The sequence below is a fragment of the Leishmania mexicana genome, chromosome 12 (genome assembly GCF_000234665.1).
Source record: "Leishmania mexicana MHOM/GT/2001/U1103 complete genome, chromosome 12".
NCBI lineage: Eukaryota > Euglenozoa > Kinetoplastea > Trypanosomatida > Trypanosomatidae > Leishmania > Leishmania mexicana.
Genome location: NC_018316.1, coordinates 410,161 through 435,634, shown reverse-complemented (window position 1 = coordinate 435,634; position 25,474 = coordinate 410,161). Strand labels below are relative to the sequence as shown.

Sequence of the window (25,474 nt, the reverse complement as noted above, 5' to 3'; positions counted from 1 at the left end):
GCAAGGGTAATCGACCCCTCTCCTCCACTCCTTCCAGAGGCGCCATGGTCACCGACACGGCACGAAGCACAGTCAAGGGGATGCGCAGGCGTCCTCAACGAGCACCGCGTCAGTGCTGACGCACAAGCGCGCCTCCTCCCCTATCCTTGACCTATTAACAAACACGCAGGGTTACATGAACGGGTAGTCATCCTCGGCATAGAGGAGTAACATGTCGTCTTCCGCTGCCTTCGCACGCTTGCGGTCGCCTCCAACACCCTCGGCACTTGCGCCGGCGCCACCGTCCATGCCCATCACAGCGCGGCCGCTGCCAACACCGCCACTGTCCTCGTCACGTCCACGCCGCCTGCTCGGTCCACCTCCCTCAGCCATGAAAAATGGCAGCACGTTCTCAGCGAACGTCATATTTTCCTCGCAGAAAGGCTCGCCGTCCGGCGTGGTGATGAGTGTAGCGATGTACTTGCCGTTCCGCTCCGTCCCGCATACACTGTAGGCCAGCTGCATGCTCTCCCTCACCTGCCGTTTCAACGGCGGGCAGCGCATCAAGTCCCAAAGCACCGAGTGCGCGTAGAAGATGACATCAGGCGTGTTGCCGCCACCGCTGCAATCCGACTCATCGCAGCGAATGTAGCCGCGCTGCTCCTCTGCGTCGTACGTGCGCACGCAGCCGGTGTAGCGAGTGAGGGTCGTGGAGGTAGAGTCGAAGGAGGCGAGAGGCTCCCCTGTACTCGACGCGTCTCTGCCAGCGCCCTCAGCGGAGGACGACGAGGGAGGGGGAAGTGGTGGCCTTGAGGCGCCGTACGGAGCGCTGGTCTTCTGGCCGATAGCGCCAGGGAACAACGGGTGGAACCAGCTTTGCTCCAGGGGCATCGCCAGCTGCATCGCCGGCACACCGCGGATGAACTCCGCACGCAGCAGGCGGCCGTTTCCGCCACGCGCGGCGTGGTTGCGGGTGACGACGAAGCTCATGCGATCCCCAACCCGAAGGCCGCCGCCGATGCCTTGATCCACTTGGTACTGGAGAAGCCGCGCGGTGGCGCTGGTAAGCAGAGAAGCAGCCGTCTCCGCCCACGTCAGCTCCTCTGCTGTGGTTGGCGGTATGGAAATGCGGTCGCCAGCGTCCCCCGCCCGAGTGGCCAACACAGCTGTGGCCCCGAGAACGCCTTCCTCGCCAAGCACGGCGCCGGCAATCGTTGCCTGTCTATCTCTGGCAGCTCTGACGCCTGCTGCAGCTCCGGGGAACGCGGGGGTCGGCGCCGACACTTGAGCTGGCACCGTGCTGTTCGCGTCCGCTGCCGTTGCAGAGTTCGCCACAGCTGTCGCCGCGCCTTTGATCGGTGTCCCATCTCCGCCAGATGGCGTTGAGCTGTCGCTTGCCTCCCCGACACGATACGCGGCGGCGACGGAGGGCGGCACTGGCATGCCGCTGCGCAGGTAGAAGGCCCGAAGCGCCAGTCTTGTGAAGGAGAGGGCAATGCTGTCAGTGATGAAGAATACGTCCGGCCCGCCCATGTCTGGCGAGATGAAGCCAAAGTTCTTCGGGTGGCGATACATGACGCAGGCACCGGTGTACACGCGATCGAGACCTGGAGGCATGAGGGCAAGCTGCTCGGCCGCCGTGAGAGTGCCACCTCGCTGTGGTGCGCGGGCAACGCCGAGAGGTCGCTGAAGAAGGGGTCCTCCTCCTGCAGATACGGTCTGGCCACCATTGGCGGATGTATACCCTGCGCCGCGAGCCTGATATCGACCTTGCGCGTAGGAGGGAAGTGCCTGGTCGCCGATCTGACCTTCGCCATGCGGACTCGCTGCTCCGGAGACGGCGGCTGACGACGCCCCGACCGCCACCAGCTCAGCGGCTTTGATGGCCGCTGTCGACTGCGCGGTAACACTCGTCGCTGTCGCAGGTACGGTCCTCTCAGCAGCAGCGTCGCCGCTGACGGACAACTCGGTGCCACTGTTGACTACACCGACACCGGGCCCGATACCGGCACCTGCGTTGCCCGCTACAGGACGAGCATCAAGCGGGTTCAGCTTACCGCCGCCGCCGATCGGCTGCCCAAAGGACCCCGGCTGCTGCTCCGTGTTGGCTTCCTCGGTCGCATGCGTTTCCGCCACACAGCCGGCGTACTTGGTGGCCTCCTTGACCGCGTCGTCCTCGGCGTCCATCTGCATGTCAAAACCTCGTTCCGCCTCCGTGGCATCACCGTCGCCGCCGCGCCGCCTCGCTGCAAAGTGGTCCCCACTTCGGCCATCCACGTCATCGTCAACTCTGCGAAAGACACTGGCGCAGCAGACCTCCGCTGCATGTGAAGGCGCCGAAGTGTAGGCTGGCGGGCGTGCCTGTGCCGACAGCGGCGATGAAGTACCGTCCTCAAGGTCCTCGGCGTCCAGAACGTCGGTGTCGTGCAGGCCATCCCGCTGCTCAGCAGCCGCAGCGCCTGCAGCAGCTGCGGAGTCCTCTGGCGCGACGAGCGCTGAACGGTTGCTTGAGCGCACGATGGCCGCCGTCGCCGCCACAAAGGTTGAAGGGAGGAGGTGCCGCCGATAGCTCGTGGAGCCGCCTCCACTACCGCTACTGTTGGAGGCGTTGGCACCGCCCCTCTGGGCACTGCCTTGACCTCTGGTGCCCTCGCCAGTGCTGCTGAGCATGCCGGCCGCCTCGAGCATGAGCTCCTCCTTGAGAGAGGCCGGCCCGGTGTCAATGAAGGCATCTGCAGGGAGCTCGTCGAAGAGAGCATCGAAGATGTTCTTGGAGGTCAGCTTCGGCGGCATCTTTGCCCCCCCCCCCTCTCCTTCGTGTGACTGCCCCGCTTGTGTCGATGGATGTATGCGTGTGCGTCCTCCGTCCCCTGCGCATGTGGAGAAGTGCGCAGCGACGAAGAGGAGGACAAGACAGCAGAAACACGCGAGAGCGCGCGTGGTGCGAAGTTGCAGAAAATTGAAAACCGTAAAACGCGAGAGGAGGGCAGGAGGACGTAGAGTACAAAGATGAGGAAGAGTAAGGCACTCGCCATCGCATGCCGTCCATACACCTCGACGCACAACATGGGTTGGCGGTGGTCATCATCGTCGCCGTAGGCGCTCATCCTCGGCTTCGATCGTCATCACCCGTACAAGAAGTACGCGAACGGAAGCCGCTTGTGCGCAGGCGCGCCGTTCACCGATCACTCTTCCTACACGCCAATGCAACTACCTCCTCCTACGCCTCTGCGGGCTGCCTACACAGCGTGCCGCGAGCGTTGCCGTTTGGTAGGAGGCGAGAGCGTGGGGCGCAGCTAACGAGGGTGCAAAGCACGCCCACGTGCGTTCCCGGGCGTTGGTGGACATCTCTGTTGGCGTGCTCCCCCATCACTGCCCCCCCCCCTCTGTTCTCCCTCTGCCTGAAAAAGAGCGCATAGGAGTGAAGCACCGCTTGCGCGGGGACGTATGAAAAGTGGTGGGTCTTTGGGAGCAGAGGGGCGCAGTGATGCCGCAGGACGACGGTCGCGATGATGCTAGTGGCGGTGAGGGCGACGAGGCAGAGGAGCACAGCGAACGAACAACGTGCGCCGGGGGCCAGCAGCCGTTGCTTCAAGCAGCGAGATTGTCAGGGGTGGGACAAGGACCTGACATGCCGCGGATCCCGCCTCCCCCACAACCTCTTCAGCCGAGTCGGCCGTGACTGGGCCCGCCAGTGCGCTGGATAGCCGCTAGCGGGAGCGAGAGCGGTAGCGCAGCGGCGCCGTCGGCTTGGAGAGAGCAATAACAGCCTGAGAAGTGGGCGAAGCACAGCGAAGAGCCCCTCGAACGATGCGCAGTACAGGGTGCGGCACACCGGCGCTGGCAAAACAGTGAATGCGGGGAAGCGCCGTAGTGACGGAGGAGAGCACGGGTTTGTCGACCATCCCCGGACGCGGTGAGGGCACTGTAGCTGTGTCGTGTGTGTGACACGTCTGCGATATTCGCCGCGTCTACACATGATGACAGAGGCGGAGGGCGTGGTCACGGGCATGTGAAATGCAGCCTGTGCGACTCTTTCGAAACAGCGACACCCCGACACATGTGTGCGCGTATCCTCCAGGATAAACCGAGGCAGGCCTTTTATACGATGCCGTCCTCCGTAGCGGTCCCCTTCCCCGCACCACCTGCAGCGCCTTGACGTATGAATGGGAGATGCAGAGCAGCACCATTCGAAAAACGCCGCCTCTCCCTCACGTGTGCGCACTCCCCTCCCCTCCCTCTCCCCTACTATTTCATTTTTTTTTGGAAACACGAGCCCTCGTTGCTCACCGAATCTCGTTTGCATGCGGCGCGCGCAGGAAAACAAGGCAGCAAGTAATGTGTGCATGTATATCACGTGCCCTCTTGCTCGCCCGCCCCCCCCATCGCCACGCCGCCGCTGCTGCTGCTTGCACACCACAAATCCATGAAACAATGCTCGGCAGCCTCGCGCACGAGCGAAGGCATCCCAACAAGGGCCGCTGCAGCGTGTGGACACGCGCCCACAAGAGAGAGAGACGAGCGTGTCCCTCAGTCGGGGACTTTTCACATGCGCAGATGGGATGTGCGCTGAAGCGGCGTGACTCGCTGTCATTGGCGCCCCACCCACCCACCCCCAACCCGTTGCACAACGTTGGAGCGCGTTGGCGAGTCGACAAGGTGCAGCCAACGCACAGCACGCAGCCATTTCTGTGCCGACAAGCAGCAGCGCATGCTGATGTCTACTCTTCGTACGTTCAAACTGTGTGGGTAGTGCACTGCCGTGAAGGGTATAGGCATGACCGCTACCGCAACCCGGTCAGTCATCGCCGGTGACGGCGCCGCACTCACCTCCAGAACCGCAGTACCTGCGCATGTGCGCTCTTTTCCGCTCACTTCGCAACGGTCCTCACCAACCGTTGCGCATCATGACGGATTCGGTGGCGGGGCATCGCGGAAGCAGGAACGACCCCGCTGACCTCACCTTCCACCATGGCTCGAGGTGCCAGACGTACTGCGACAAGCATCGTCACCGCTGTCCAACAGAGATCGCGAGTGGGGCCCCGACAACGCGGGGCTGCCCAACAGCCTCGGTGCCCGCGACGTTGGGACACGAACGGCGTTCCCGTGCAGGAACTCAGATGAGGCCACTCGTGGCGGTCGCGGCGGTAGTCCATGGGGCAGAGTGCTAATTGACGACGTCGAGTTCGTCCTTAGCGAGGACTGAAGCAGTGGTGATCGAGTAAGCGACAGCGCACCCGCGCCACAGTCACTGTCAAAGGTGCCGCAGCTGCTGGAGTAGCTTTGCGGTGCCGCTACGTTAGGAGGCGAGGCGGAATGCGGTATCGGTCGCAGCGGTGGTGTGGAGGGCATCTCAGGTGTCGCGCCTCGATGCTCAACGTCGCGCTTCACCGTGTCCGCTACGTCGCTGTACGCGGTAGCCGAATCGTCGTCATCGCTGTCCTCGCCGAAAATAGGCCACGGGAAGTCGTCCATGTTCGGGAACACCATATCCTCAAACAGCAGCACCTTCACAATGTTCGACGCGATTTTGCTCATGTCCGGCAACAGCCTCAGGACCGCATTCAAAATACCGTCATGCGAGGCAACCTCCTGCGTGAACTCCAGTCTCAGCTGCGGAGGCTGCGGTCCACCAAGCCAGAACTTGCGCGTCGGCGGCGGCCCCACGGCAAAGCGCATGCGACCCGCCAACTCAAGCACTTTGATACTGAAGATAATGTCCGGCACGCGGATGTCGCGGTACAGGACCGAGAATCGAATCTTCAGCGCAAGGCCACCGCGGTAGAGCACGTCGAAGTCGAACTCGGTATCGCCGCACGTCGATGGCACCGGATCGCTCACGTTGCTGATGAGCGGGATCTCGCCTCCGACGTCAAGCGAGTCGAGGAAGATGTTGCCGCGCAGTTTCGGCGGTAGAGACTTTGACACACGCGCTAATTTCTTTTTGAGCTTCTCCTCTAGCAGGTCGTGCAGCGTGTTCGCGCGCGAGTTCTCGAAGAAGAGGCGGGCGATGAGGAGGTTAAAAACATCCATCTGGGGCAGGTGGGTGATGAAGTCGTGCCACTGCGCTGACTCCGGCGTCGACTGCAGCAGGTTTAGCCATCGCTCCTGCACACGCCGCGTTGGGAACTTGATCGCCACACACGTCCATCGTGACAGCGGCACCTCCTCCTCCCCCCGTGGCGACACGTCTGCACCACGGCGCCCTGCCGCGGCACCGGAGCTGCAACACTGCAAGTTCAACGCCGATGGGTGGGGGGCGCCACTGCCGCGCGGTGCGGTGGTGTTCATGCCCGTCCAATCGTGCTGGTAGCCTAAGCCTCTTGCCGCCGTGGCAAAGTGATCGCACCCCTCATTATACGCCTCGCACTGCATACGCCGCATCTCCATCGCGAACTCCTTCTCCGTCACCGCCTTGCCGTCATGCCGAGATCGGCGGCACAGCTGCTCCACCATGGCCTCATGCGCCTGCCGTTCCCTGACACACCGCAGTCGCTCCTTCAGGATCGCGTTCGGATCTTCGAGGAAGAGTGGCATACCGTCCTTGTGGTTCAGGACAGTGCACTTGCCCTTGATGGCGGCATAGCGCGTGCTCTGGTTGCGGTGGCGGTGGTACTTCGAAATGCGCTGCGAGGTGACGCTGACGCAGGCGCGGTTGATGCGGCCTAGCATGTGCTCCGAGACAACCTCGTGGCGGTGATCTGGAAGCGTGCAAAGCTTGTCCACCTTATACACGTCGATGGTGCTGCCGTAGAAGACCATGCGGCATTGAATCGCATCGCCGACGATGCCGTCGTCGAAGCGGACCATCTTGCACAGCGTCTCCACCTTAGCGGGGGCCACCACCGCAGCCTCCTTGGCGACGGCGTCAAACTCGGCGTGCTTGCGTGCCTTCTTGCGCACCGTGTCGGAGAGAGCATGCTCGGTTTTACGAAAGAACAGTAAAAACAATAGGAGGAAGCTCGTCGCACCACCGACGGTTCCGTAGAAGAACGCCAGAAGCGTGAAGATACCCATGGCTGCGGACTAGACAAAGGAGGGCGAACGTTGGCAAGCAATGGCGAGGCGCGAAGCGGCGGACGCGGGGGAGGGAGGAGAGGGTGGGTGGGTCGTAGACTGCCTCTCGAGCAGATTGATGATGGGCTGACCCAAACACGTCGACGCACGCCTGCAGTTGCGCACGTGCCGACCCCGACACGACCGCGTCCAGCGGAGCGCGAAAAAAAAATACAAAAAATCGACGCGGAAAAGACAGCAAGCGCGACGTGCAGCAAGATACACCAGCCCACATGGAGTGTCCTCCCAGAAGCGGCACGCGGATGCGGGTACGTGGAGAGGCGTGGCGGCCTCCAGTTTGAGGCGCACTGGCCAACGCGCGCGCTCGCAGCGAGGCAGCCAAATATACAGAGAGAGAGGGACAGCAACGCCTTAAAGAAGGCGCGATCACCTGCGCACACGATATCTAGAGAGAGATGACAATGTGCGCCCTCCCCTCCCTCCCCTCCAGGAGGAGAGCAGTGCCGCGGTGTACCGATGCGCGCGGGTGGGCGCAGGTGCAGTCACTTTAACGCGCGCGCGTACGACAGCGCAGCGGACACGGGCAGTACCGAGATGGGGAGATCGCATAAGCCGAAGCTCTTCGCGCCTCAGCACGGTGCGAATGGTTCGGTGTAGGCGCGGTGACGTGTGTGGGCGCGTTTAGCGTAGCTACGGCAGGATCGTCCAATGTGGCATGGTATCGCGTGAGGGACACACCGGGAGAGTGTGTGCGCAGGTCCACCGGACCGCGGGAGTGTGCAGACCGCAAAGACGCGCCGTGTCCGGGCCAAAGATGGAGATGGGAAAGGATAGGAGAGCATGGGAATCCAATCTGCGGGAGAGCGACGGTGAAGAACCGTACAACCCACTGAGGCGGCACCAGGCACAGCGAGGAGGAGCGAACGGCTTAACCAGTCCTGCAAAAGCTGACGCAGCAGCCGCCTCTAACTCGCCTCGCGCGCGCACACGCACACACCGTGAAGGCGGGCGGGGTGGCTGCGCGCGTGACACCGAGAATTGTGCAAGTGACGCGCGAAGCAGAAAACAGCGCTGAGGCGTAACCACGAGTAGGAGCGCGGCACGCACACGCTCTCTCGACGGAGCGGCACCCGACTGTACGCACCGTGTGTGCCTGTTCCGTTTCCGTTTCAAACCGACGGAGCATCCTTGAGCGCGCCATTGTCATGCCGCCGTGTCTGACAGCCGCCGAATCACCCGCGGACGGAAGAGGGGGGAGATGAGCAGCGGCGGCGCCAAGAAGGCAAGCAAGCGGCAGCGAGCATGGCAACATGGGAGACGACTCCAGCAGCAAGGCGAACACGGATAAAAGGAGCAGACACACACACGAAGCAAAGCACGGCGGCAAACACCCGAGCTGCCCACACGCATCCGTATGTCTGCAGCAGCAGCAGCATCGCGGACTGCACACCAGCCGTTGCCACGACGCCGTGCAATCTCTGTAGGGGCGCCAGAGGAAAGGACACAGAGCACACAAGCACAGACATGGTCACGGCACCGAAGGCGATCTCGTTCTTTTAGCGTATCCATTTCCCTGCCTGTCCAGCTCCGACTTCACACTACCCGGCCCGTCACAGGCCCTATCGCCTGGTGCGATAGCAGCTGTGGCCACGCGCGCTACAGCGATGTGCCGGCTCTGTCATATGAAAGCATGGCCTCCGCCTCAAGCTCTCCCAACTCATCCGCTTCGCGTGACGCCCAGTGCTGCATCTCACGGGGTGGGGGCGAGGCGCCCTTCAGAGGCGGGTAGCGAGGGTCGGGTAGGATATGTTCGAGTCCCTTTGGACACTTCCCCCATGACATGAATGGTGCAGGACTGTGCACTGTGGCAGGCCACTCCGACGCCACGCCATCCAGGGCATCCCCTACTGGCATCAGTGGCAATACATCGCTCTGGCCTCCCCTCCCTCCCTCCCTCCCGTCATCCGGAGAGGGCGGAGGAACAGACACATGAAAGCATGAAGAAGGCAGCCGCCGTGCATTAGAGCCAGGCGAGTCGGACGCGGGTGTGGAGAGTTGGCCACCGCAGCGACCTCAGGTCCGCACCCTTCAGCATACGATCCCTCAACTCTTTTTCTTCGACCGCGACACAGACTCGCGGGTCATGTCCTTGCCCTTTACCTTGAGCAGGTTCTTCAGGTTGCGCATGGCAGCCGAGGTGACAGAGCGCTTCTTGGATGCGCCGCTCAGGACCCTATCGGACTCGCTATTGCAAGTACTGTTGGTGCAGAGGAGGTCGTCGTCCATCGCAGAGTTGGACAAGGGTATGCTCGACACCGACGCGTTGCATGAGCCGGGATGGTTCCACGGGTGCGTGGCAGGCAGCCAGGTTTGATCGCCTCCACGATCTTGAGTGGCACGAGCCGGCGGCAGCGTCGGTGAATCTCGGGCCCCCTGCGACCCTATTCTGCTGGAGTGCAAGCCAAGGGTTGGTAGCGGGCCGACGGCGATAGATGCATTGGCATCACAGCTGCTGGTAAAGGAACCTGTGTTGCCGTCGCTGTCTCCCGAGGCGGGTGCGGGAAGTTTCACCCCGGCGCTAGCATTCACCCTGCTGCTTGCAGGTTGACTATCGGCAATTACGTGCTGCAAGGAGTCTCTGCCGTCGGAGGTCACTGTGCCCTTCGACGTGGGCCTTGTAGAGGCGAATGACGGCGTCGTCGCTGTGCTGTAGACGCTTGACCGCCACGGAGTCAGCGGGCTCCCGCGGCCACTGGTGGCCTGCTGCTCTGTGCGCCTCTCAGCTGTCTTGCCTTCTTGGCTTCCGTTGTTGCTGCTTGCCCCGCTAGCAACGCTCCCGCGGTGCGGTGCGCTGCTGATCTTCGCTGCACGCTGCCAGTCAAAGGCACGCACGCGCAGGTCGGCGAACGAGTCCTTTGGTGACTTCACGACACTTGGGAGAGGGAAGTCGTCCATGTACGGCAACACCATGTCGGAGAAGAGGTACAGCTTGACGAGGTTGGTCATGATGATGCTGAGGTCTGGGAGCGCCGTCAGTACGCGGTGCAGCACGCCCCTCCCAGAGGCGCAGCCCTGGTGCACTTCGAGCCGAATGATAGGGGGCTTGTGGGCGCCAACCCAGAACGCCTTCGATGGCGGCGGCCCGATACTGACGTGCATGGTTGCCTCCAGCTCCAACAGCTTCACAGAGAAGACGACGTGCGGGATTCGGATGCCGCAGTAGGTGAGTGCTAGTCGGAAGAACAGCGAGAGACCCCCCTCGCCGCCCTTGTAAAAAAGGTTGAAGTCGAAGCCGACCTCGCCGTTGGCCGACACCCTTGGCTCCGACACGTCGCTGATCCAAGGAATCTGCGTCCCGATGAGGAGATCGTCAAGGATGAGGTCACCACCGAGGTCGCGCGGGAACTTCTTCAACGGCAGGTCTCGCAGCTGCTTTCGAATTAGCTCGATCAGGGTGCCGGAGAAGGCGTCGAGGCGCATGTTTTGGAAGAAGAAGCGGCTGAGGAACGTGTTGATGGTGTCGGGGTTGGGCAGGGTCTTGGCATATTTGTGCCACGCTTCTGCTTCCTTGAGCCCGGACAAGAGTGTGTGCCACCGTTCGCACTCGCGCGAGCGCTCGAATTTGATAATCACGCATGACCAGCTCGCCATGTCGTTCATCACTGACCGCCACTGCTGATGAGAGCGAGCACGGTGAGCCTGCTGTTGACGTCTCTCAAAAGCTGTGTTGCTGCCATCGCCGTCAGCGACGGTGATATCATCGCCATCATCCGCGTTGTTCGAGGAGATGGTGCTGCGGCCATCCACACTTTCGGTCGATCGGGCGTTGACGGGTGTGCGGGTCTCACCAGCACGATGTGAATGGGAGGTGGAGAACGGCGCCGAGTGGCTGCAGGCGTCTGCGAAGGTGCTGTTGGCTGTTCGGTCGCGAGACGACTGAGGCGGCGGCGTGGATGAGTCGAAAAGCGGACGACCATCCACGGTGCGCCAGATAAGCACCCGCCCCGTGAAAACCGAATCGGATGTGCCACCGCCAGCCATCGAATTCGCGGCGGTCGCCTCCGAAGCGCCGGGCACGGCCACACCACTTCCGGCTAGGCTCTGCTTGCTCGTCGAGCCCTTCCCGGATGCCGTCGATTCACTCAGGGTCTCCTCCAAGTGCTCGGTTACCTGGGCACCACTGCTGTCAAGCCCGCCGTCGCTGAATGTCCCCGGACAGCCGGAAGATGACGGGGTCTTTGAAGAGACCTTTGCAGAGGCGGCTTCGCCGGCACTCGCTCCACGGGCGCCGCGATCACCGGCGCCTGGCTTCAGTTGGTCGCCCGCGACTGTTGCCGTCTTTTTGGGGGCGTTAAACTGCCTTACCTCCATGACGGTGGTGTTCAGCAAGCACACCTTGCCCTTGCTGTGCTCCACCACCGTGGAGCCTGGGGCGGTACGGAAAAACTTGGAGTCGCGGTGCGCGTCCTTCGACTTCGACTGAAAGCCTCCGCGGCTGGACGAGCCAGACGCCATGATGGCGGTGCCGCTGTCTGTCAAGTGCAGAAGCTGATAGACGGTGACCAAATTGTTCTCCAGTGACAGCAGGCACTCGACCGGGGGGCCGATGGTCCCATCTGGACCGTACCAACTCATCATACACGCCGCTGACGCCGTGATTGGCTTCACTCGCATGGGGCTCCCTCGCAGGCCCTCCAAGGCCTGATCGGCACCCGTTCCATCGAATCGAAAGAATGAGTGCAACACCGATGTGTTGTCGCCGGTCTGCTGCGCTGCCATTCCCTTGACGAGGTAGGACAGAATTGGAACGTGCGCACACACGTTCCTGGCGCTGCGCATGAGCTGAGGCAGCGTGTCCGTGCCGTAGAGAATCCATATGAGGACGGCGGCAATGCCGCTCACCCAGCCGTACACAAAGGCCAGCCCTTCCGCCATGTCTGCGCACCGCAACGCAGCGAAAGACGCGATTTTGGAGAGGTGTGTCGAGAGGGGGGAAGGCGCGGTGGTCCAGCGACGCAAGTGCGTGAGAGGCGGGACACAAGATCTCGTCTGTCACCTCCTTCCTCGCTGCGCCACCATGCGCACACGGACAGAGACGGATACCGACGGCTTCCTGTTTAGGAGCGGTCAGCCAGAGTATAATTCACGGCGAGAGCGCACGAATGGGCGCCGGCGTGACGCGTTGGCTCACTGTCTCTCGCACGCGCGCGCCCGGCTTTGTCTTCCGTTGACCTAACGCCTCTTTGGCTCCCCCACAGCGACGATCCATGTAAAGTTGTCTGTGCCGTGGAAAGGCGTGCGTAAAATGGGCACCACGTCCGACAGCAACGGCAAACAGACGACAAGGAAAGACAGCAGGAGAGAGGAGAAAGCAGCCGCCGTCCCCTTCTCCTCGTGTGTGTGTGTGTGTGTGTGTATGTGGACGAAGGTGTCAGCTGCTGTCCGCACCAATGTACATCCTCAGGTGTCGAGAAAGGGGGGTCGGGGGTGGAGGGGGTTGCGCGAAGAAAATTCGGTAAGCGTAGAGGGGCGGAGGAGAGAAGGGGGCCGACGGGAGAGTTGGACAGGTGAGTTACCCGTAGCCCTCTCCTTGCGGCGTGTGCAGCAGAAACACCCTTAACGCGTGCCGTGAGCTTACGAAGTACCGAAGGCAACGCACGGGGACTCGATGGGCGCATGTGCGTCCGTCCGACGGAGTCGAAACGTCGGCGAGTGGCGGCGGCAGAAAAAATAAAAAGGAGGCGAGCACCACAGATGGAATGGCGGACATATGCATGAAGGATGGGGGGCGAGCACACCGAGACCATGCTGCCACGTAGAGCTGCAAGCGGAACACGCTGCGAGCGTCAGACCCATCACGCGCCACCGTTGCGCTTCTAGCGAGACCAGTACGCACGTGGCGACCACCGCAATATGCCAGCTTAGACAGCAACCCCCCTACAGCGGCCATCCTTTCGAGCACGCCCTCCTGACACACACTTGTGCTTGATGGAAGTTGACGGCTTGTTTTCTGTCCCTGTGCGGGCCCTCGCCTGCTGTGGACGGCGCCATGCGTTGCGTCTCTGCGTCTATCTACCATGAGGGGGGAGTCCTCGATGCGTTGGTGGGGGAGAAGGGACGTCCCGCCCCTTTCTCCCTCGCAGTACAGATAAAGCGCATGCCGTTGATACGATGACTTTGAAGGCAAGCAAGCAAGCACACATACACGCGTGCAAAACGAAACGAAAAACAGTTAGCGCTCACGCGCTGCCAACACGCTCGTGTGGCGCGAGGGGCGGACGTGGAGACGAGCGAGAGGGCCCTCCCGACAGCCACAGGCGAAAGCAAGCAACACATTCATCTATATCAGCCGGGGAGGACGATGGAGAAGGAAGGCCGGGGGTAGTGACCCGCGGCACCCCCTCTGCCATGCAGAGCTCGGCGGGACATACGCCCAAGCAGCACATTCATACGGAAAACAGTCGACCAAAACGACAGAGGAGGGGGATGGGTCGGGGCAGACACCCGCACGCACCCATCCGTCGTCACGTACGTGTGAGGAAGAGAGGCTTTGTCGAACGACCAAGGAACATTCTGGGCTGCCTCCGTTCGAGGTGTGGAGCGCCTCGACCCCCCGTCCTAGACGCAAAGTGCGCGCACGCTATCCGCCGCCATGCAGTCACAGAAAGGTTGCGGGAAGGAAAGGGGAGGAGGAAGGAGAAAACGTGTGCAGGGAGGCGTTTGTGTCGGTCGGTGCAGGCGCGCCATGTGAGCTGGCGCTGGCTTCGGCTCTACGCTACACTGCTGCTGCCTGACATTAGAAGTCGCCACGATTCCTGCAGTTCCCTCATCCAGTCCGCCCGCAAGAGCTCATCCTTGATAGACACGCGGTCGTAGCGGTCACGCGTCATTGTGACGTCAGCGCTGCCGCGCTGTGCAGGACTGCCAACATGCGTCACTGCGGCACCCGTCTTCTCACAGTCCGTCGCACATACCTGCCCCGCTGCGCCGTGGCGAAGCATCCCCATCGCCCTCTCGTCTGCGTAAAAGCGCCGGTGCACCTCCGACATCCCGCGCAGATAGACCATGTACTCGTGCTGCAGCACACACTGCATGCACGTCTGCAAATACGCGAGCTGTGTTGCCACCTCAAGATGTAAAAGGTGCTCGCCGCTCTCCAGACGCCGGCCCAGGGCGGCAGCCGAAGGCGCTGCGCCCGAGCGAACGGAATAGGGGCTCGCGATCCTTGCTTCGTGTCGCTCATCCTCCGGTGCAGCAGCGTCGCCCCCGTAGATATCCAGCACGTCTGCCGGCAGTACCAGACGCAAGGGCGATAGGGACACTGACGCCGGCGGAGTAGTCGTGGGCACCGAGTTCTGAGCGCGGCCGCCGTCGCCAGGTTGTGTAGCACGTGATGTGGTCTCCTGGCGCGCACCTGGGCTGGTGCTCGGAGCTTCGTCCAGTCGGGCAAGAAAGCGTGGGGTCGCCGCATACCGGGCGAGACTAGCATGGGTGCTCATCAGCGGCGCTCGCAGAAACTGTTCAGGCCACTGACCACGCGCGACAGCGCGCTGCAAGGCGCGCTGAGCGGCTCTCTCGCCTGCGGGTTCAATCTCCTGCGCGGGTGCGGCACCACACTGGCGAGAAGAGGTGGGGCACGGCATCTCAGGTGTCCATCGCCTCGCGTCAGAGACATGGTCGCAGGCTTGTTGTGCCGCTCCGGGCAGCAGCGTCGAGCAGTACGCCGCGTCGCTGGTCAAGTCGCTGGGCTGGCCAGCGACAGGGCGCTGATCGCCTCCACCCGTCAAATCACCATCGCTCTCGAGGGTGCTCTCATGCATCAGCCACTGCACCGCCGCGTCACATGCCAGCACCGATGTCTGCATCAGCACCTCGAGGAGGTAGTTGCGGCGCTCGACTACGAACGGAGCAGCGTGCGAGAGGTGGTGACGCCGCAGTTCATCGACGGCCTCCACTACGGCGAGGGTGGTACGCTGGAGGTAATAGAGGTAGTGATAGAGGCAGTCCGCGTACACCTGTCGGGAGACCGCGTGCAGGCGCATGCCGAGAGACGGCACAAGACCGCTGTGTGGCCGCGCGGTACGCTCACTTCCTGCTCGACGAGTCACCTGAGACGCATCGTGCAGCTCCTGCCGCCACGGAGCCGACGACGCAGACGACGCGTGCAGCGGACGATACACCCGCGCCGTCATCGGCGACACGGAATCGCCGGGGTGGAGCACTAATCGCCTTGTACGCAAAGGGACACCGCCTGCCTCGGCCCCGTGCCTGGCCATTATCCGCGCGCGCGGTGTCACGAAAAACGAGGAATCACACGGCGGAGAAGGGGAGTAAAACGCGGCCTCTGTCACGCACGGCGCCGAGTGAGAGCGGCGGCGAGTCCCATCAGCGGGCGTGGTAGATTGATGCGCACGACAGGCCTGCTGTTTGCTAGGCAATGCTAGAAACGCATGGCGAAGGGCGAGCGTTCGCTGCGCGGCAGTGCTATGCACGGCCCCCCCTGCTCCAGATGAGCGGAGCGGGTCTGCACGGTCAAGAGTCCTACGGCTTTGGGCGGCCACCGAGCGCGCGCGAGCCGGCGCAAGCGCGCTAGCGGCATCCCTCGCAGCACTCGCTCTAGATGGCGGCGTGGAGATAGGGACGCTAAGCAGTCGTGGTGCAGTCCTCGGTGGCGGTGGCTGAGCCTTGCACGGTAGAGAGCCGTCCAACGACGCTGCTTCGTTCGCGGCTCCACCGGCGAACTGCGCAGATGTCTGTCGGAGGGACTCAACAGAGAGGCGCAGCGATGGGCACTGCTGCCCACGCGGATGGCGGCCTTTCTCTGCACCGCCGGTAGCCTCGGGTGGTTGCGCGCGAATGTCGGCGTGCCCTTCGCTCTCACAGCTGGTTGTGCGCACACCGGTGTCCTCATGGCGAGCAGCGCTCTCAGCAGGCGGGACGGTGCTCTTGAGCAATGTGGCGCTGCTGCTTCGCGTGGTCTCCCCGTCGACGACTGTTCCGGTTCGGTCGGACGATGTGTGCAAGGGCGCCTGCTTTTCCGGCGTTGGGCCACGCTTCGGGTTGCCACCATCGCTCTCTGCCATGCTGGCCGACGAGCTCATTCCATGTGCCGTGTAGGGCGGAGACACGAGCGCCTCCGATCGGCAAGCGCCGACGGCCATATCGCCGGAGCTGCCCACACCATCACGCGGCGAACGTACCCTCGGCAGGGCCTCCGAGATACCAGAGGAGCCGAGCGTCCCCTTCGCAGCCCTATTCGATTTACCATGTTCCCGTGACGCGACAGGCGCAGCCACCTCTGATACATGAGCCGCTAACGGCGCCCAGTCCGAGCGCACCACGTTCAGAAACTGCTGGAGCGCCGTCCACACCGCCTCTCGATGCATGACAGCACGTAGCGCGACAGCGAGTGCTGCCTTGTACCCCCTCAACACACGCTCCATCATACCCAGCAGGGAGAGCGGAAAAGGTGCCGGCATGTGCTGCTGCTGCTGCGCGCAACTTTCTGCGGGGGTGCTGCGGCTGACCGCAGCGGTATGTGACGACGGCTGCGGCCGCTCGTCACAGCGCGGGGGCCGTGGTGGACGCGGTGGTGGACGGGGATGGTCTTCCTCTGCCTGTGCGCAGTTCATGACGTCGACCTTGTCGATGGTGTTGGGGGGGTCTGTGGTAGACGGACAGGGGCCAAGGGCCTTCGCGTGCCGATCTGCTTGTGCAGTTGCGAAGCAGTCATCATCGGCTATCCGCTTCGACCCCCACCGCGGTGGTGTTCTACCAGCTGCCGCGTTGTCGGTGTGTCCGTCTTGGTGTCTCTCGCTGTCCCACGTAGACGCCTTGAAGCCAGAGTAGAGCTCTGCTTTTGATCCCTCGGCCACCTCGGGCCTAGGTGCGCGGGAGATGGTTGCCACGGCGACAGGCCTTGCCGCGGTAGTGCTTTTCGGCCCGACCCCTGGCAGTGTGGGCGGAGGCGGTCGTGTGGCTTCAGGGCAGATACCAGGTTCCGGGCGTGCCCGGCCCCCCGATACGGGCACATCGGAGGTGGCTTCTTTGCCGATGGATTCCGTAGGGGGCGTGCTCCGCGCGAGGTGGAACAGGTACGTCTCTATGAGGTGCACATCCATGAAGGGGAGCTTCACCTCACGCAGGAGGTGGCGCATGCGATGGATCTGCTCCGCTATTGTGGGTGGGAACGGTGAAGTTTGTGACGGTCGACGCATAAGACTGGCTGAGCCAGCGACAGCATCGGCGGCGATGCCATCGACGTCTGCACCGTGACCGGAGCCCACGCACCACAACATGGGTGAGGAGGGGGCTCGAGTCAACGAGCTTAGCGCCTGCGTCTTTGTCAGTGTGGCACTGTTGGCTCGGCGAGGACAGAGCCGCGTTACGGCTGCCCCATTCGGGGCATCGTAAACGGAGGGGTTGACTTGCGGAGATGGCTGCTGCCCCTGTTTTGCCGGCGTGAGCTCTCGCGGCAACTTTGACCTCGAGCGTAGCGAGCGCGCCCTCACACCGTCACGGCTGTAAGACGCTCTGCGCTCCTTGGCGGCGACGCCAGGGGTGCGAGCGGTGTTCATCGGCAGCCCTCCACAGACAACCGATCACGTGGTAGGAGGGGAGCACCACAGGGAAGGCACACACACACACAGCGCTGACGTGACGGCGGGAAGGGGGAGGGGGAGGGAGAGGGAGGGCGCGTCGTGCTGCGAAGCGAGAGCAGAAGGACGGCAACAACGAAAAACACGCCCAGAGAGCAGAGTCCCAGTCCGAGAGCCCAGCACGGGTACGCACCCCGATCGCACGCGATTCTTTCTTTTCCCCTCGCACCCTAGTCTGTGCGTGGCAGCGTAGCACATGTAGCTCAGTGTATGTGTATGTGTATGTGCGTGTTGCACGGACAAGGTCATGTAGAAATGGATGAATGGATACGCCGTCCCCGTGTCGCCACTTCAGCACGTGGGGGGGGGGGGGGTACGCTCGCACGGGCGCGCAGAGGCACGCGAGTTGCGCTGCAAGTGATCTACAGCGGCGGAGCTACTCAGCGCACGACAGTGCCAAACGACCAGGAGAGAGACAGAGACAGAAAGACGCGTGTGCGTGCGCGTGTGTTCGCCTTCACGTTTTGAGTGTTGTCTGAGGGGGATTCTTCTCTATCAGCGCGTACGCTCATGGGCTTGCCTCGCTGCAACGTCACACTCGAGAACTCGGCGAGCGTCGGCACTTCCGCGGTTGTGAGCGGGTGCGGAGGCGTACGTCGGAGATGGACGCGGTGAGAGAGTGGGAGAGCACGACAATGAAAAGGTTGGGAGGGCCAGTTCAGATGGGGGAGTGTGGAGAGGGAAAGGTTGGCGAGGGGGAGGGTGGCGGGGTGAGGTGAGGTGAGGTGGAGGGTGCCAAAGACAAGCAACGGCAGAAAGCAGTGAAGCACGAAAGGCGACGAGGCGTGGGCCGCATGTCCTGAACGGGCCACAGCTGACGCAAGCGTGCGTGCGGGCGGGACCAGTATTTGTTTTTTAAACGGTGCGCAAGGGGGAAGGGGGCGAGAGCGCCGGAGCAACGCGGCCCGCTCGCTCCCACCCACCCGCAAACCGCATTCGAACAGTAAAGCGCAAGCTGGAGAAGTCCGGAGCCGCCGCGGCCGGCCGGCCGGCAGAGAGCATGGCGCAGCGCTCACTGGCAGACACGCCGCCGCGTACGCGCAAACCACAAGGAAAACGCCGAAAACCGTATGTATGTATATAAAGGAGAGAGTCGACGCGCTACTTCGTCGTCGAGGCACAAGGCGCGGTGCGTCACAAGCAGCGGGCCATCACATAGAGCGGGAGAGGAAGGGGAGAGGATCAGGCGGCTCCAGCGGGCACGGGGGGGAGTCCGCTACGAGGAACGAAAACATAATACGAATAATATATATATATATGCGTGTGTGTATGCTTAGAGTGGGAGGAAGGGAATAAGGGTGCGGTGCACGCACGCACAACTATATGTGTACGTGTCTGCACGTGTGCGCAGGCGCCACGCTCACGCGCACCCGTGTGGCGAGCAGACACGAGTTTGTGACACAGAAAGACACGTAACTGGGCAACAGGGCCGGAACGTCAAGAGAGAAGCGAGGGAGCAGAATGCGCGGGAAGCCAGGGGAGGGAGGGAGGGAGGGTGTGCGTGTGCGTGGCGCAGTGCGCACATATTAAAGAGGTGCGGGTGGGCGGGGAGGCATAGACAGAGAGGGGGAGGAAAGGAGCGGCAAACCCACCACCACCCTCCCCTGCTCACTCTCACTCGCCCCGTGCCGCCAGACAGAGGCGCGGAGATCAAGAAATACAACAAGCGAAGCGAGGCCAGAATGGTGAGTGTAGTAAACAATCGAAACGAAAAATAATGTCGCGGGGGGAGGAGGAGGGGAGGAGGGGGAAACGCACGCGGCACGGCTGCCAATATATGCACGCCGACCAGTTTTGCTACAACAACATGCGCGCTAAACATGGAGGAAAGGCAGCAGCGACAGATCAAGTGATGGGCGGGGGGAGAGAGCGGTGCAGGGAGGGGTGGGGGAAGGTATCAGTTTGGTGAATGTCTGCGTACAGAGCGCATGTCCATGTATGCGTGGGTCAAGCAGTGCGTGAAGGGAAGGCGAGGGCCTCCACACAGTAGACGGAGAGCGCAACATCGCAAGGCTTCTTTTACTGTGTCTTCGGGGTCGTCTGCAGTGCGGCGTGCCGCCTCGACGGTTTACCTCGACGCTAACGCAGCGCCACGCACTCAGGTCGGCTCGCGCAACTGTCAACATACATCTAAACCGGAGAGACATGGTCGGACTCCGCGCTGGCCCCACGCGCAGCAGTGGAGGCGCGCCTACTCTCGGTGTTTCGAGCAGAGGGAGGGTTGCTTGGGTTCCCCGGCTGGTCGATGTGGCCGCGCTGTGGTCAGTGTACAAAAGAGGCTTGGAGGGTCTACTTGTTGTTCACCGCCAGAGGTGTGCTTCGATTCGAAATCTCAGAGGAGTAGTGGGCTCTGCTCACCGCGGACTGGCGCGCTTGCTCCGCCCACGCCCCCCTCCGCAGCTCCGCATACGTCGGGTACGCGTCGTAGCCGTCGCTGCTATGCGTGAAGAGAGTGTGCATGTCCGGCTCGGCGGGTGCAACGCCGTGGATGGCTCGGTTCATGATGTCCGGGTTCGCGATTGCGCCCAGTGTGATGCACACGCCCTGCACGGCATCCGCCACCACGCGCTTCTCTGCCTCGGCCAGGCTGATGTTGTCGTCGCACATGACAACACCGCCAAAGTGCTGCAGGACCTTCTTCAGGATGGAGACAGGCACTGGCCCGTAGAAGTACCCGTCACTGCCGCTCGCCACGGTCATGTAAGCGATCTTGCGCTCCGCCATGTGCGTCGCAACGGTCTCTGCCACCACGTCTTGATCGGTGTCCTTCATCCCCTTGGAGAGATCCGTCGGGGATACGCGCACGCCGACCCGCCGCCGGCCGATGGCCGCGGCCACTGCGTCCACAATCTCATCCAGCAGTCGGCAGCGGCCTGCAGGCGAGCCGCCGTAGTCGTCGTCGCGGGTGTTGCTGCACTTGCGCAGGAACTGGTCAATCAGGTAGCCACCACCGGCGTGGATCTCGACACCGTCAAAGCCGGCTACCATCGCGTTCTTCGCCGCCGCAACGTACAGCTTCACAATCCACTTGAGCCTCTCCGCACTCAGTCTCACCACCTCGGCAGGATATGGCTGGTCGTTTCCGTCTGCGGCGAAGGCGGCTGGACAGCGGCAGTCGGCCGAGATGCCCCGCGTCGTGGGGCCCACAGCCCGCTCGGCTTTGCCGTTGCCAGTGTTGCACGGCAGCGTTGCCCGACCCCCGTGGTGCAGCTGGCAGTACATGACGCCTCCCTCCCGATGCACGGCATCCGTGATCTTGCGCCAGGCCTGCACCTGCGCCTTCGTCGAGATGGCCGCACCCCGAACGTACGTGTTGTAACGGGGTTGTACCTCGCACGGCTCGCTGATAATCAGACCGTAACTGGCGCGGCGTGCGTAGTAGGCTTCCATCATGGCGGTCGGGCACTGCTGCGCATCGCACCGCTGGCGAGGCATCGGGCCCATGACAAGACGGTTCTTCATTGTCGTCGCGCCAACCAGCAGCGGCTGCGATACCGCACAGTATGGACGCCCCTTCGCCGGCATCTTCATGGAGGTGGAGCGCTGGCACAAGGAGCGACGGCTGCTGTCCCCCTCAGAGCAAGCCTTCGTGCCGTCCAGGGCCCGCGGATCGGAGAAGTTGGGCGGCTCGCGGACGGGATAGTCAATGTACCCCTTGCTGCCCCGCGTGAACAAGGTGGACGCATCGGCACGGTTAAACGGGGCGTTTGTGAGGACTCGCCAGACGAGGTCGGGGTTCGAGATAGCCTGCGCGCCAAAGAGCACGGCGTCGACGGCGCCGTCCGCGATCGCCTGCTCGGCCATGTCCATCGACGCGTACCCCTGGCCCGCCAGGACAGCGCCGCCGAAGGAGCGGCGCACCCACACCTCTGCGCTCCCCGGCCCATTAGTCCTCGAGTCCCCACGGACGATGTCCACGAAGGCAATCTTGCGAGCGTCGAGCTGCTGGCACACGTACGTGGTGAGCGCCTCGGGCCGGCGGTCTTCTTCGCCATTGAATGTGTCCAGCGGCGTCAGACGCACCCCAACGCGGTCCGGCTTGATGGCCGCTGCCACGGCGTCGACGACCTCCAGGAGAAAGCGCGACCGGTTCTCCATGGTGCCCCCGTACTCGTCCGTGCGCAGGTTAGCCGCGTCCCGCAGGAAAGAGTCCAGCAGGTAGCCACCCCCGGCGTGGATTTCTACCGCGTCAAACCCGGCAGCCATTGCGTTGCGAGCTGCGCGGGTGAAGGACTTCACCGCGGCGCCGATCTCGGCCGACGTCATCGCATAGATGCACTGCGAGTAGGCCTGCGCCTTGCCGTCGCGGCTCCACTGAGCAATGCACTGCTGAACCTCGGGTGGAATGCCCACCGCGGACGGACCCATCGGCACCACGCCAGCGGACGTGAGGTTGGCCGGTGTGGTGGCGCGGCCCGCGTGGTAAATCTGAGCCGCGATCAGCCCACCACGTGCGTGGACAGCCTCCGTGATGGTGCGCCACGCTTCCACCTGCTCCGCCGAGTACAGGCCGGGTTCATACGCAAAGCCGGAGTAGTTGCGCTGAACCATAATAGCCTCCGTGATAATCATCCCCATCGAGGCGCGAGAGGCGTAGTATTCCGCCATGATGGCAGTCGGCACGTGGTTGTCATCGGCGCGGCACCGCGTCAGCGGCGCCATGACCATGCGGTTCTTCATGGTCGGCTGGCCCACGCGGCACGGCCGGAAAAGGTGCGTGTACACGGGATGGTTTCCTGCCGATGACATGGCTGCAACGGTAGAGCGTGAGAAAGGACACACAAGTTCTGCAGGCGTGTACGTGTGTCGAGCTCTGTCCGACCGTATCTGTGCCGCAGGCGGAGAAGGAGCGCCAACAGGGAGAGGGAGACGAGCGGGCCAACGCGCGCGTGTCGACGATGGCACTCTCCCTCGGTCTTTTAGAAGCCCAGACGTCGATGACGTCAATGGCGGAGAGACGACAAGACACACAAGGAGGGGGGCGGTGGCGGTGACAACGGAATACAGACGAACACACCAGCCGCGATGGGACTTGGTCAGGATGCGCACAGACGACGAGAAAAAGAATGCCACAGAAAGACGCGCAGCGGGTGTTCGGCAGGATCTGGCAACAACGGCAGTGAAGCACTCAGCGATACGTACAGGTAACGCAGGCTTGTCGTAGGAGAACGGCGGCGGCGGCGGCCGTGTTGCGGCGCAAGGACGCCGAGAGGGAGAGAAGCCGCTCAACCCGTTGATGTGTCCGTTACAGTTCTGCTCCACCTTCTCCTGTTCGCTTTGTTTGTTTTTCTCTTTCGTGGCGCCGCCTGTACGTGCGGGCGTGTCCACGTATGGTGCGGGCGGTCGCGCCAGCACAGGATGCAGACGGCAGCGCAGTAGAAACACCAAGAAGAGCAACAGCACGGAAGAATAGGACAACACGCAGAGAAAAAGTGCGATGCACGCGCTAGCCGTCACCGTGCGAGATCCGGCGCAGGAGCAGGAGAGGGACGTCCGACAGCTCGTACCAATGTGGGGGAGCAGGGAGATGTGTGTGTGTGGGGGGGGGAAGCAGGGGGATGTGGGGAGAATGAGAGAGGGAGGTCGAGTCAATGAAAAATGGGCTAAGAGAGGGAGGAGGGGGGTTGGCGGAGAGGACTGGCGTGAAAACCAAGGCAGTCGGAGAGAGGAGAACCACAAGACACGTCGCCCACACGCGCCCATAAAAAAGGGGAGTAGAGAAAAGATGAGCTTAACGACGAAGACGGATATGTATGTACCCGCGCTGTGCCCTCCGGTGTCGATATCGTCCTCCCTCTGTGCGCGTGCGTGTGTGTGGCAAAGAAAAAGGTCGAGCGGGGAGAGCGATGCTTCGGCGGTGTCGCAGTGGGCGATGGTTGAGTGGTGGTGAGGAGGACGCTCGGTGGGTGCGTGCGTGCCGGCGATGTAGTGGCAGTATCGTTGGCGTGACGGTGATGTAGTGTCTCGTCGTGCTCTTGAGTCAAATTATCCAGAAGCAGCGACGGCCGAGCGTTGTTCAATTTTCGTGAAGTGCGGGAGAACGCAGAAGGAGAAGGCGAGAAAGGCGGAGCCGAGTGTTTGGCTGAAGGCGGCATCGCTCTGTGCGTAAGCACGACCATGTACAAGACGCAGCCGCGTTGCCAGTGCACACAACGGCAGCGGAGCGAGGTGAGCACGAGAGAGAGAGAGAGCAATGAGCAGCGAGGCAAGCTGCCGCACCTTCAATCTGCATCATGCAAGTGCCAAGGAATCGCATGTATATATATATATACATATACATATATACGTATATATATACATATGTGTGGGTGTGTGTGGGTGGGTGTGTGTGGGTGGGTGTGTGTGGGTGGGTGTGTGTGGGTGGGTGTGTGTGGTCCGGAAAAAAAAATTAACGAGTTAGGGAGGGACGGGGCCACTCACTCACACCCGCACGTGTTAAGCGGGCGTGTCTTCCAACTCTGCCCCCTTTTTTTCCTTTTTCGATTCACGAAAGGTGTACTCGCCCTCGTGAGCCGTTACGCGCAAACCTCCGGCATCGGCGTTCCCCAGTCGCACGTCTGCCACTCCGTGGCACGCGCAAGCCAGCTGAGCAGGTGAGAAGCGCAGAGCTGGACATCACAAGAACAACGAGAAAGATAAACAGAGAAGAGCGTAAAGCACGCGTGTGAAGGGCGCGGAGGAGAGCGCGGCCTCCGCAGGCAAGCACGGCCATCTCACGCAGAGGATGTGCACGGTGCATATCCTCTGCTCTGATGCGGCCACGGCTGCGTTGCCCTTCTGGGGGTCACGCATCTGTTTCGTTGAGCTTCTTCGTCACAACTTCGGATCTCCTGCGGTACGTCAGCGAAAGGAGCGAGCGGCAGACCGGAGCACGTCGCCGCCACGCGCGCGGAGACAAGAGGAAGACCATTCAGAGACAGGAAGAGAGGGAAACAACGCGCAAACACGGATTGATAAGCACACCTTCACGGACACATGCCTGTGCGCCAATGACGTCCTGGCAGCGGCAGGCCTATGCTTCCATCATCACCTCATCATTACCCCAAGCACCCCTTCCTTAGTTTTTTTCTTTTCCCCCTGACTGCGCACCACACATCCGTGAGCGCCGTTCTTTGTCCATATTCCCGTGACGCCTCCACCACCAAGTCCTAAAATGGGTGCCCACACACACACACACAACCACAGGTCGTCTACGTGGAGTGCACTGCGGTTGAGTCAGGAAAGTAAGCCAACCAGCACTCCTTGGCGTCGCTCAGCTTATTGCCATGTCACTGCAGACAGCACAGGCCACGTTCGGGCCCATGCTCAAGGGCACCGCAACGCACCGGGCACAGAAAAGCAGCACGTGCACGCGTACACATGTTCAAGCGTCGGCACGAGACGTACTGAGCTGGGCAAAAAAATGCGGCCACGATTGCAAGGCACTCCAGCGCAACGCCGGCCCAGGTCTGTCCGCCGACACCAAGTGGCCGCTGCCGTACCGGACGGGAGGCAGCGAGCTGCTCGACTTCCTCGCAGAGTGTTGGTTGCTGGGCCCTGATGCACCGCGCGGTGGAGAAGCCAGCCATCCTCGGGGGGAGAGGGGTGGGCAACGCCCAGAGAAAAGAGAAAGGGACCACAAGGAAAATACGTTGCTAGAGAAGTCTATGAAAAGCACGTCTGGGCCCAATGTGGATGTGCGTCATCATCGCCCGAAGCACGCACGCGCATGACCGACGGACATCATCATGAAAGGTATCACGACAGGAGTCCAGTCGGCGAGGGGCGCCTATAGAAATCCACACGCGCGCGCGCGCGAGAGAAGGAGAGGGAGGGGAGGG

The 25,474-nt window shown here is 62.4% G+C and overlaps 5 protein-coding genes across 5 annotated transcripts; all 5 read right to left on the bottom strand.

The window, feature by feature from the left end:
* Nucleotides 1–171: 171 nt before the first annotated feature.
* On the bottom strand, nucleotides 172–2,772 carry LMXM_12_1180 (conserved hypothetical protein; the record flags this gene model as incomplete). Its single annotated transcript, XM_003873146.1, has 1 exon — nucleotides 172–2,772. The coding sequence occupies one exon, from the start codon at nucleotides 2,770–2,772 to the stop codon at nucleotides 172–174; it is 2,601 nt and encodes an 866-aa protein (XP_003873195.1).
* Nucleotides 2,773–4,938: 2,166 nt separating this feature from the next.
* LMXM_12_1170 (conserved hypothetical protein) lies at nucleotides 4,939–6,996 on the bottom strand (the record flags this gene model as incomplete). Its single annotated transcript, XM_003873145.1, has 1 exon — nucleotides 4,939–6,996. The coding sequence occupies one exon, from the start codon at nucleotides 6,994–6,996 to the stop codon at nucleotides 4,939–4,941; it is 2,058 nt and encodes a 685-aa protein (XP_003873194.1).
* Nucleotides 6,997–9,099: 2,103 nt separating this feature from the next.
* On the bottom strand, nucleotides 9,100–11,931 carry LMXM_12_1160 (conserved hypothetical protein; the record flags this gene model as incomplete). Its single annotated transcript, XM_003873144.1, has 1 exon — nucleotides 9,100–11,931. One exon carries the CDS (start codon nucleotides 11,929–11,931, stop codon nucleotides 9,100–9,102), a length of 2,832 nt encoding a protein of 943 aa, XP_003873193.1.
* Nucleotides 11,932–13,766: 1,835 nt separating this feature from the next.
* LMXM_12_1150 (hypothetical protein, unknown function) lies at nucleotides 13,767–17,153 on the bottom strand (the record flags this gene model as incomplete). The annotated part of the gene is made up of 1 exon (XM_003873143.1): nucleotides 13,767–17,153. The coding sequence occupies one exon, from the start codon at nucleotides 17,151–17,153 to the stop codon at nucleotides 13,767–13,769; it is 3,387 nt and encodes a 1,128-aa protein (XP_003873192.1).
* A 2,790-nt stretch (nucleotides 17,154–19,943) lies between these two features.
* On the bottom strand, nucleotides 19,944–22,403 carry LMXM_12_1140 (n-ethylmaleimide reductase-like protein; the record flags this gene model as incomplete). Its single annotated transcript, XM_003873142.1, has 1 exon — nucleotides 19,944–22,403. One exon carries the CDS (start codon nucleotides 22,401–22,403, stop codon nucleotides 19,944–19,946), a length of 2,460 nt encoding a protein of 819 aa, XP_003873191.1.
* Between the last annotated feature and the right edge of the window lie 3,071 nt (nucleotides 22,404–25,474).